Source organism: Artemia franciscana, chromosome 21 (genome assembly GCF_032884065.1).
Source record: "Artemia franciscana chromosome 21, ASM3288406v1, whole genome shotgun sequence".
Lineage (NCBI taxonomy): Eukaryota > Metazoa > Arthropoda > Branchiopoda > Anostraca > Artemiidae > Artemia > Artemia franciscana.
Genome location: NC_088883.1, coordinates 19,940,613 through 19,953,047, shown reverse-complemented (window position 1 = coordinate 19,953,047; position 12,435 = coordinate 19,940,613). Strand labels below are relative to the sequence as shown.

General features: G+C 35.5%; 1 protein-coding gene across 7 annotated transcripts in view; it reads left to right on the top strand.

Annotated features, from left to right (window-relative positions):
* The window catches only part of LOC136040750 (ventral anterior homeobox 1b-like), an 86,289-nt gene that overhangs the window by 64,025 nt on the left and 9,829 nt on the right, over positions 1-12,435 (top strand). For all 7 annotated transcript variants that reach the window (XR_010620871.1, XR_010620872.1, XR_010620868.1 and 4 more), the window contains one exon: positions 9,220-9,407. Coding sequence is in view for 2 of the 7 variants with exons in the window: in XM_065725065.1 (XP_065581137.1) it covers positions 9,220-9,407 (188 nt within the window). In the remaining 5 variants the exon portion in view is untranslated. The remainder of the gene's footprint in view (positions 1-9,219; positions 9,408-12,435) is intronic.

Genomic DNA, 12,435 nt, shown 5'->3' with positions numbered 1-12,435 from the left:
TTATGTTGGATAAACTTTTTCAACAATTTTTAATCCTGATACAAACAGTAGTTTTTAATTTAATTTTATAGCTTTTGAAGTTTTACCTGAAAAATAAAACTTGATATCCTTTCCAACAGACTCTATCTATGCTCGTTGACAACCTTGATACACTTGTACTCTTTCGTTTATTTAGATTATTAGAGCAGAAGTAGTAATAGTAGTAGCCCCAAAAGTTTCAACTTAGTAATCCTCAGTCTTTCTCGATATATTGCTAAGCTGTCTTATTGGCAACCATAAACACAATGCCTTCTGATTTAATTTAAAGAAAAATTTTGTTTTATAGTATAATGGGCAAATTGTATAGTTGTGGGGTGTTGACATGCCCAATATCCCTAAAGATATAGTTGCTGGACCGTTTTACTATGCTGAACAAATGGCTTTCTCAGAATTTTGACTGGATGCGCTTGGAAAATGAATGGGCTTGAAAGAAGGGGTGCTTACCCTCCAATCTATTTTACTCTTAAAATGGGTAAAAAAAATTATAGTTTTGAATTTAATTAGCTCTTTAAAAGTTCCAATGATATTTCCAGCTATTTTAGAGTGGTGCTAGCAATGATATTGCTTATAAGCCCTTTGGAAACCTACGCTGCCTATGATCCTTTATCATTTTATGAATGTTCCAAATTTATATCCTTAGTTATTTCTTTGTTGCACCCTTTTGACAATCCTTATACATATAACGTTTTTTGATTTAGTTCAGCACCCCCCTCCACATTCTCTGAAAGGCGCACCTGAATGCCCTTCGTCTTCTTGGAAAGTAAAGCTCAAACATGCGTACCTTTCTCAATAACAAATACTTTGTGTAAACAATGATCGAATGGCCTAGCTTACAGCCCTTGTCTTAAGGACTGTGGGGTATGTGCGGCTATAAGCTGAATTTTAAGGGGGGCTTACCTGGTCCTATCAGCACTCCCAATGCTGTATAACAGAAATCTCAGAACAAAAACACAAAAATACAAGGTAGTGCCATTCATATAAGGCGAGGAGGCGCTGGCATCCCCCTGCCACCCCTCTTATGGGTGTCCATGCTGTTGGGAGGCCGACATCCCCAACGACATAATTACTGGATCTTTCAACAAAGCTGAACAAATATATATTTAAATTTTTATCGAATATGTTTTGGGGAATGATAGGCTTTAGAGGGGGGGGGGGGTATTGCCCACCATTCATTTTTGACTCTTAAAAAGGGCATTAAAACTTCCAACTTTCAATCAAATGAGCTCCATCCGATCCAAAGCTTTTACGACCGTCCTTTCTATAAAATCTTTATGTGCCCGGGGCATAATTTACAACCCTTGCCCATGGGCTCTGGGGCATTGTGTCCACCTTAAAGATATTGTTTTTTTTGATGATTTCTGGACTATTGGTAACAAAATGGCTATCTCACAATTTCAACTGGATGCGATTCGGGAAAAGAGGATGTCAGGGAGGGGGGCTAGGTGCTCTCCATCATGTTTGACTCTTAAAGGGAACTAGAACCATACATTTCCAATCAAACGAGCTTCTTCTATAGTTTATTTCTATAGTATATAAACGAGCTTCTTCTATAATTTATATTAAGCAATGTAAAATAATATTCATAAACTATCCGCGATTGCTAGAAAAGGTGAGATGAACCAGGAGTTTTCTAGGCGTTCCACCCCTTGGAACCTAATTCGAGAGCTTGCTAAGGGTGAAAAATGTTTTTACTGACATAGTTCCCAAGGAGTATATATGAGGGAGATACTATCATGCGTTGGTTTTAATGATAGTTTTAATTGAATATTTATGATAAATTTTGTTCATAATATAGCAGCATCTGTTGCCGTATCTTTATGTTACAGTATCAAATTCACTAGGTCTGAGAGCCAGAAAGTAGAGGTTTCAAGTGCTTATCTACGTACTATATTTAGTTTTTATGTTATTTTTTCGTTTTTTTTGGGGGGTGGGTGATTGTATACAATCGTGATCGTAGAATGTTTATAGAGGGCTCATACGAATGAAAAAATTATGTTTAAAGTCTAAAAAAGAATACCAGAATTGACAAATCGAATTTACCCTACATTTACGAATTTACGCTGCTAACAATAACTTGACAAATAAAAGTACAGGATCAAAACGTTACCTCAATAATAATAAAACATCCAAGAACAACGTTGGTAATAAAAACAAATAAAAATAAGTTTTTAGCCAGCCAAAGTTCCAAGCAATCTCGTGGTAATCCGATTAGGAACTAATACGAAACAAATAAGTTTTAAATCATTGAGTAGTTTATTTAGGGACTCGGGATTCAAAACAAAATACAGGCAATATTTCAGGCATTCGTTAAATATAAGAAATTACTTGAGCAATCACGTAAAGATAGAGTCTCTTTTGAGGAGGTATGGGTAATAATTATGTATCCTCCGAGACCAAAAGAAAAATTGGCTTCGAGTTGAAAAATAGTTACTTGGTTGAGAAGGGTACTTCTGCAACAACTTTAAAAGGAAATCTATTTTCCAAAAATAGTTTTTTTTGGTATAATATAATTTTTATTCATGTTTTGTTTCTTCTATAATGAAACACCTGTAACTAGGTCATCAGCGTTGAAGATGATGGCCAACTTTGTCCTCTTCACCGACTGACCGTCCTTTGATAGGGCCGGGAATACTGCTATTGTTATTTTTTATCAGCCACATCTCCATTTCAAGGGATCGAGATTGTTTAAATAAGCTTCTATTCTGGTTTTTCCAGTTAATCAATAATGTACCTTTATCAATATGAGTCCTCGACTGCTCCCTGACCAGAAGGGGATGAACCCAGCCAGGAGAGTTCTTGAAAAACTCTGAATCAGTAGCCAGGATCCTTCCAATGGACTCCTTGGATATCTTTAATTCATGAGCAGTTCTTGCCAACATTAAATTGTTATCTTCTACCACAAGCAATTTATTGTTCTATTGTATTCTCCGGGGTTGACGATTTTGTCCTTCACAAGGTATATCATCAAGATCTGAAGAGCCCATTCTGAATCAATTCATCGCGCGTTCTGTCCTGTTAACCCATAACCTAGAATTAAATGTTAAAGCCTGTCTTTTAAAGACCGGCTATGTGTTTGTTTCTTTTTTATACCTTATTTCTTTTTACATTTTCTTTTTTTTACATTTACATTTTTACATTTTTTATATTTTACATTTTTTTAAATTTCTTTTTTTTACATTTTCGTTTATATGATGGCTCTATTTTAGACAGATAAGATATAACTCGCTCTCAAAACTCGATATAAGGATAATTTTTTAGTCCTGCTCAAATTTAAGTAATTATGGTAGTTCAATTACCGAAAATATTAACCAATTTGGATAAGTTTTACAAGATTTTTTTTAAATAGTCTACTCAGTTTTTTAACCCAGTCAGGTTAATATTTATAAAGCTCATTTGATAGCGATCAAAGATTGAGCCTCGTTTGTAGTAAGAAAAATAATCTACAATGTTCATAACCGCCTAATTATATGCTGTGTCATTCGAAGCAGCGGTTTTCGACACTCCACCCTTTTTGAAAAGATAACCTTGTCAATTATCTTATAGTAGGCCGAGAGGTAAATTTTTATTGGCTTAATCTCTGTTTTGCCCAAAGCCCCATAAAAATTTGAGGTTTTTCTAACATCGAGTTTTAGCTATCGCTAATTTGATCCATTCAGAATGTTACACATAATTTTCAGCCAATTAGAAAAGCACAAGAAAATTCATGTTGAAATCAGCGCTAGCCAAACCTCGGTGTTAGCAAAGTCTTATTATGAATCGGCCTTAAGCCATAGAAAAATAACTATGCATATGATTAGTGATAAAGCTTATCTCAGCTATGCCCCCACACTGCCCATTTTGCTACTCAATGAAGTGTGTCCATTTGCCCAAGTAGCAATAAACTTTGTTATGCACCACTTTTTAGTGATTTCACAGATATTTTAAAGACCTCCTCCTTCTCCTCAGCAGCTAAAGTGTCTGTGTCCCATCCATGTCTCTTCATGTTATCGAAAAATATTCAATAGATATTCAATTTTCACGGATAAATGGAAATGAGCTTTAGGTGCTGTTTAAACAAGTTTCCCACGTTGTCTTGGTCATTCCATGATGCTTTCAATTCCAGGCGAATAATCTCTTATACCACAAGTACCTTATTTTCTCACAAATAGAGAACCCTTCGCCCCAAAACTTTATATACAGAAGATTGAACAAAAATAACTACTCTTTTCAAATAAGTCCCCTGTAATTGCTGCGTAATTTAAGACTGATGTTTTAATAGACTAATTTTGAACGACTTGTATGATGTTTGGGGTGTATAATTTGGTTTGACATATCCTTTTGTTAAAGTTTAGCCTTTTATGGTATGTTGCCGATTGTTAAGGTGGGGAATATTTTGCTTACAAGTGATCAACTTTCAGTTTTGAGTTTCGATCACGTTTTGAAATGGCATGAGAAATTTCGCTTGGAATGTAAACGCAATATAATGCATGATTGAGTAAGATCGAATATAATAAACTAAGAATAGCTTACAAAAAATGAGCCAGTCTATTGAACTATTCTGAGGCCAATTTGGCCAAGTCAATACAAAATCAGTGAAGAGAAACTGTTTGTTGCAGTAATAGCTACAATCTAATAAAGAGCGAGCCATACCCCATCTAAACTGAAATTTTAAGAATAAGTTTTGGAAAAAACCTTTTTGTGCGAAAATTTTTCATTGAGAATTTCAGGAATTGTAACAATCTTTTCGACTAACATTAATAATAAAAGCTTATTGCGAAAACAAGCTGATGGGAATTAAAAAAAGAGCCTCAAACCCCTGGAAAATTATGCAAGTGGGGTCTTTAGTCCAAATTTTTCCCAAAGAGGGTAAAACGAAAGAGAATGGATATTCTGATATAGCCAATCCCTTTCTTGGTCTATCACTCAAAATAGAAGATTTTGAGCTCCATCTTGAAAAACGAGGAAACAGTTTTTTGTTTTTTAACAACTGTTTAAAAAAACAGTTGTTTTTTTAGTGAAGCCTGATACCATTAGTTTGAAATTAGAAAACCTGGAGGTTGAAGCCTTGAGTATGAATTAGTGGGGTTTCAAAGCATATGACTATGGGTGTCAAATCAAAGAGACTGACAAACAGGTCCAGGTAATAAACATTAACCGTAAGTAAAAACCAGTTGCTATAATTGTCAGCACTATATAGTTAGTTAGATGTGATTTTTTTTTCTGCTAAGACTAGCAGGATACCACAAGGTCGCAGATATATGTTTACTGATCTTAAGTAAAAGCTATGGCCTCTTATAAATTTGTTTCGACAGCTTCATTGTACATGCTGCTATATGGCACTTTCCTGAGCCTTGTCTGGATTAGAAAGGTAGTCAAGTATTACAAGGGTAATGTTGTAATCTGACAAACGTCCTTAACTGGATGTTTACTATTCGCCTCTTGTATACCCCCCCCCCCCTCGCCTAAGTAAGTGAAAACTAAGAAAATGAGTTTTGTAAAAAAAAAAATAATAAAATGTCATTTGTTTATTTTCATAAGTCATATTTTCATAATTCATAATTATTTTTCATGAAATGATTGTATTTTATCTGCAAAATCAAAAAGATAGCGATAACAACAAACTCCTCAGACTCTTAATCTACACAACAAATTTTTGCATATCTTATGGGAAATTTTAAGTAACACAAGAAGTAAATCTATATTTGATGCCCTTAAAGAACCCATGTTGACTTAGAGGCGGCTTTAGGAGAGGACAGAACGAGCACTTGCCCCGGGCGAAGAAATTTTAGGGAAGTAAAATTTCAAACAAATAATCTAATGGATATAATCATTTTATTATTTTGGAATTGTAGTAAAGGGCGCAGTTAATTAATGGAAATATGATTTTTGTTTATACCTACCGGGTTCAGTTTTTGTTCTTAATTTGAAACTTAAAACAAAAATTATATTGGCAATCATGTGCTTAAATTGAAGAGTTGTAATTGTAAAATTTCAAAAAAGCTAATTACTGTGCTTCTGATTACCCGGTTTAATTAAGCAATGCACCGTTATAATCACAAATTGTTTAAAACTCCTTCGTTTCACTCAAAGACCCCCAAACGCAAATACCTGGTGTCACTTTTCAGTCACCCAACGTCGTGCTATGTTTTGCCACGCTAAGCAGGACGACGCTACTCTTTATTCCACCTTGGCCAACGTCAAATAGCTTAGTCTGTTTTAACGGAAAAGAAAAAAAAATCGTATCTACTCTAGTCATCAAGACATTTCGATGAACAATAGCTACTAACTCAATACAGGCATATCTGAAACGTAAATCAAAATATTTTACCAAATCATTTAAAACGTTATCATTCAATATCATTCACGTTATCATTCAATATCAATATCGTTATCATTCACGGCGAAAAAATGCCAGTCGCCAAGAACCAACGGAAAGCAAAGCTAGATTATAAGCCATGCTAGTGGGGATCATACTGGCTAGCAGCCAATAACACGTGAAAAAGCAAGTTATTTGGAATTTTACCGAGTATTTCTTGTCATGATCAATTTTTGTATATAAACCAGCGTTAACAATTAGTTTCGGTTATTATCTTGCAAGGTTATCAAAAATGTAAGCTACTCATTTCGTGAAGTAAAGTTAAAAAAAAACTTTTTTTCAAATTGGGAAGAGAGAGCAACTTTAAAACTTTAAATGAGTGGAGATTATCCCATTTACATAGGGCTACCTCCTCCTCAATACCTGCCTCTTCACGCTAGAGTTTTTAGTACTTAAGAAAACTTATCATTCTAATTAAAGGTTTTCAGTGTTCCAGGAGTTGATCTTAAAGAATTGGGACAAAAAGTGAAACTCTAGCGTAAAGAACGGGGTATTGAGGAGGGGGAAATTTCCCTCATAAACGGAATAGTTTCTGTTTCCTTTGAGTTTTAATCATGATTCTTAATTTCAGTTGAAAAACCTATTTTTAAAATTTTTTAATTAATTTCATATCGTTTTGTTCATATCGATTATTCATATCGAATAATGGTAGGAAAGCAACCTCCCCCGTCAATTTAAAACTTCCTCCGCGGAAGTTCTTCCACAAAAAGTTCATCTCGTGTAAAATAAACCCGTCCTCCCGAAAACTCCATCCTCACAGAAAATTCTCCTCGGAAAATTCTCCTAGGCGGATCATTCCGCCTGGAAAATTCTCCTCAGCCTACTTTCATTTGAAAAAAGACTTATTTTTATTTTATTTTGTTTTTGGATAATACCGTAAATCTCCCCTCCGTTAAACTTTTTTTTGTGAAATTCACCCGTATGGAAAGTTTCTCCATCGGAAACTTCCCCCATGGAAAATTTCTCCCGGGGAAAATAGCTTCCCACGTAAAAATCCCCTACACAATCAAACCCCGATGAAAATTTCCCGCTAACAATTCTCTGGAACATTTACGCATTGAAATTTAGTCACCAAAGAGAAAGCACGACAAGAAAAGAATTTCATATAGGAATTCTGGCAAATTCCCTCCGTTTAATACTTTTCATAGAAAATTCACATTCGGAAACTTCCCTCCCCACTGTAAAGTCTTCTCTTAAAAAGTACTCCCACAGAAAATACCCCCCCCTCCCGAGAAAAATTTCAGTATACACATCAGTAGCAAATACTATATATAAAACAATGGGAAAATTTCGTTCGCCCAATGCTTCCCAAAAATCCCCCCTTAAAAATATATCTCTATTAGCCTCAACGATTAATACCGTGTGTAAACAACGGGTGAAGTTCATAACTTACAGTCCTTTTCCCAAAGGCTGTTAGGGGTCATGTTATCCCCAGAGACACAGTTTTTGGACTTTTGAACTATGCTGAACAAATTGGCTGTCTCAAAATTTTGATCGGATGACAGGGGAAAGAGCTTGCGAGAGGTTAGTTTCCCTTTAATCGTTTCGATCTCTTAAAAAAGGCACCAGAACTTTGACTTTCCATTTTAACAAGTCCTCTCTCAATCTTCTAGGACCATTAACTCGACGCGATCACCCCTGGGGGAAAAAAATAAACACGCATCCGCGATCTTTCTTTTGGCAAAACTACAAGATTCCACATTTTGCATATGAGAGCTTGAGACTAATACAGTGAAGTTCTCTGATACGCTGAAGCTAATAGTGCGATTTTCACTAAGACTTTTTGGCTTTTTTTTGGGGGGGGGGCTGTTTCTTCCGTATTTTGGGAAGTATGTTGTTCAACCTTTTCTTCCAGACGAAGATCTTGAGAGTCGTCAGCTTTGTATCTATTATACGTAATACTTATTTCAGACAAAGATCTTGAGAGTTGTCACCTTTGTATTCATTGTGCAGTATACAAACCAAACGGAAATCGAATCAGCTAATGTAATTTCCTTGTGGAGTGTCGAAATGATAGTTATCTGGCCTTATGTTTGGACAATTATCTTTCTGTTGTATCTGGAAATGCCGAGCGAAAACAGGGAACATTTTCCAAAAAAACATCCGTGATGTTTCTTTTGGCAAAAATACAAGATTCCACATTTTGCAGATGGGAGCTTGAGACTAATACAGTGAAGTTCTCTGATAAGCTGAAGCTGATGGAGCGATTTTCGCTAAGACCGTTTGGCTTTTGGGGAGTGTTTCTTCCGTTTTTTTCGGAAATGTGTTGTTCAACCCTTCCTTCCAGACGAAGATCTTGAGAGTTGCCAGCTTTGTATCCACCATACGGCATACAAACCAAACAGAAATAGAAAACTACTAGCTACAGTGTCAGGCAAGAACTTCAAGCCAAAATGTTGTCGAGTATTTCAGTCAAAATCGTCTTGAATTCTTCAGGTTCAAAATGTAAGCCCAGCATTCTGTTGCTGTCACGGTTTCAAATTCAAAACATATGGGAGATCAGCCATGGTTTGGTATTTCTTGTTTCCATTTGTTTTCAATCGATCCCATCCAGTCCTCCTGAATTTGTTTAGATATGTAAATAGGGCTGTAATTTCCCTACGACTCTAGCTGGTTATCAAAGTTTGAGTTTTTAGGTCAACCATTAGACAGAAAACATAGAAAAAGACGAATAAGATGCATCGAATGGGTGGACGAGTCAAGGTGATAATAAACGAGTTTGGGGAAAGAAATGAATGTTAAGCTGAGATGAACTCAGTTCGAACTTAAGGTCTTACCATTAGTTACAAATTCCGTACTTTTAACTTCTAATAACTCATTTTCAGATGCAAGAGGCTGTTCAAAGACATTGATATTGCCTAAAAGTCTTGATTTAGACAGACCAAAAAGAGTACGAACATCTTTTACGCATTCACAGCTAAAGGCACTGGAAGATGCATTTCAGTCTGGCCAGTATTTAATAGGGAAGCAAAGAACAGAACTTGCGAGGCGATTGGGATTGTCTGAAACTCAGGTAAACTGAATAATAGTTTATTATTTGTCAGGGGCGTAGCTACAGGATCTTTATTGGGAAGGGGAGAAGGCAAGAGGGGGTGTCATTGAAGTAGGTGCTATTCAAGCGGTAGTGAAGAAAAGTAATTATTTAACGAACATGCAACTCGGTGAATTTAAAACTATTTCTAAATACATTATAAACAATAAATACACATAAAACAATGATACACATAAGCGCTGGTGCTTGGCTTTTACTAAAATTGTCAGCGGTGAGCTGCTGCAGACGACAGTAGTATAACGAAAACAAGCTTTCGGGTGAGCAAAGGTAAATTTCGTATACACTCGGCTTTTTTCAGCCAAATTCACTGCTAATGCTCCAGTATATATTCCCCCTCCACTTCCTCCAACCCCAATGCCCAGCACAGAATGTTCTATCAAAAAGTTTGTCACGAACTGTTAGTAAAGAGTGATGTGGCTAAAAAATAACCAAAACTCTAAGAAACAGAGTTTTGATAACAATAAATACATCAAAAGAGTCGAATTTGGATGCTTATTAAACGATCTTAACTAAAACCACTCCATAAGATTCAGCATACCATAGAACCCTATTGTAGAGATTTCAAGCTCCTATTTACAAAAATTTGGTATTTTGCATTTTTTGATAGAAGAAATTAAGACCAAGGATGACCAAGGATGTGGGTTTACTAGTTTTTTGTTTTTTTACTGTTTTTATTTCCAGGGGTGATCATATTGAACCAGCGATCGTAGAAAATCGGGAAAGGCCTCATTGGATTGAAAATCCGAAATTCTAGCGCCCTCATTAAGTGACCAAAAATATTGGAGGGCAGCTAGCCCCCCTCCTACGCTCATTTTTCCCCAAGCCCATCTGCTCAAAATTTTGAGATGGTCATTTTGTTCTGTATAGTTGACAAATCTAATAACTACCTATTTTAGGCTGCAAGTTATAAGCTTTGCCCGCTGTTTACACATACTATTGGTTGCTGTAAAGTATATAGACGTTTTGAGTGGGGGGGGGTTACGTTGCAGGATCTTTCCATGGAGGAATTTCTCATGGGCGAAGAGAGGAGCAGCATTAAAACTTAAAATGAACAGAAATTATCACAGAAATGAGGGGGTCGCCCCCTCGTCAATACCTCGCTCTTTACGCTAAATTTCTTTGTACTTTTAAAAGAGCTATTTATTCTAATTAAACGGACTTTGTGATTCAGGAGTCATTCTTAAAGAATTCAAATTCAAGCTTTAGCGTAAAGAGTGACGTATTGACGAGGGGCCGACCTCTCTCATATACGTAATAATTTCTGTTATTTTTAAGTATAATGTTGCTCCTTACTTTTAGTTTTTGTTGTTGTTTTTTTAATCTCATCAAACAGTTCGTGGTAACGAACTGTAGTAAGGAGCGACCCGGCTCAATAGTAACCGAAACTCTAAAAAATGGAATTTTGATACCAATAGTTACATCAAAAGAATCGCATTATAATGCTGATTTACATATATAAGTTTCATCAAGATCAGTTATACCCATCAAAATTTACGAGCATATGAAATTTTGCCTCATTTTAGAAAATAGGGGCAAACATCCCTTAAAAGTCATACAATCTTAACGAAAATCACACCATCAGATTCAGCGTATCAGAGAACCTTATTGTAGACGTTTCAAGCTCCTATCTACAAAAATGTGGAATTTCGCATTTTTTGCCAGAAGACAGATCACGGATGCGTGTTTATTTGTTGTTTTTTTTGTTTTTTTGTTTGTTTTTTTTCCAGGGGTGATCGTATCGACTGATTGGTCCTAGAATGTCGCGAGAGGGCTCATTTGAACGGAAATTAAAAGTTCTAGTGCCCTTTTTAAGTGACCAAAAAAATCGGAGGGCACCTAGGCCCCCTCCCACGCTCAGTTTTTCCCAAAAGTCACCGGATCAAAATTCTGAGATAGCCATTTTATTCACCATAGTCGAAAAATCTAATATGAAAGGGGCTTTTCCTCCTCAACGGCCCGCTCTTTACGCTAAAGTTTCTTACTGATTTAAAAATAGATTTAAGAGAAAAAGTCAAACTTTAGCCTAAAGAGCGGGCCGTTGAAGAGGAAAAGCCCCTTTCATATACGGAGTAATTTCTGTTCGTTTTAAGTTTTAATGTTGCTCCTTACTTTCATTTAAAAAACTTTGTTTGTTTTTTTTATTTAATTATTGAACCAAGCTCTATTTTAATAGTCCCGGTCATCGTAAAATTCATTTTTTCCATAATTTCCCATGGAATGTCGACTCTCTAATATTTAATTTGTTGTACTAAACTTTTAATATACGTGATTTATTGAAATATTATTTATGATTTCTTATTAAATTGGATTTTTTTTGTGGGTTCGCCGATTTATATTTATAAAGAGCATTGATATCAGCGGGTCATATAAAGCCGAAACAAAAACATAGTGAGTGCAATAGCGCTGTCTAAGTAAAGATACGGGATAAGTCAAAGTATTACTACGGATTAAATATATAACAAACTAGTTTTTTTTAACTGAAAGTAAGGAGCGACATTAAAACTTAAAACGAACAGAAATTACTCCGTATATGAAATAGGTTGTCCCCTCCGCAATCCCTCGCTCTTTACGCTAAAGTTTTTAATTGTTTTAAAAAGTAGAACTGTGGCAAAGAGTCAAACTTTAGCGTAAAGAGCGAGGGATTGTGGAGGGGACAACCCATTTCATATACGGAGTAATTTATGTTCGTTTTAAGTTTTGATGTCGCTCCTTACTTTCAGTTAAAAAAACTAGTTTTTTTTATTTAATTTCTGAACGTTTTTGAATTAATGCATGTTTGATTTTGGCTCTCCGCACATAAATTATTAAAATGAAATTTGCATATTAATTCTTTTTTTTGGCTAAATGGCTTTCTCTTAGTTTTCATCAGACGTTTTTGAGAAATAAGGGGTGGGGAAGGAGGACTAGTTGCCCTCCAATTTTTCTGTTACTTAAAAAGGCAACTAGAACTTTTAATTTTCAACGAACGTTTTTATTAGTAAAAATATAC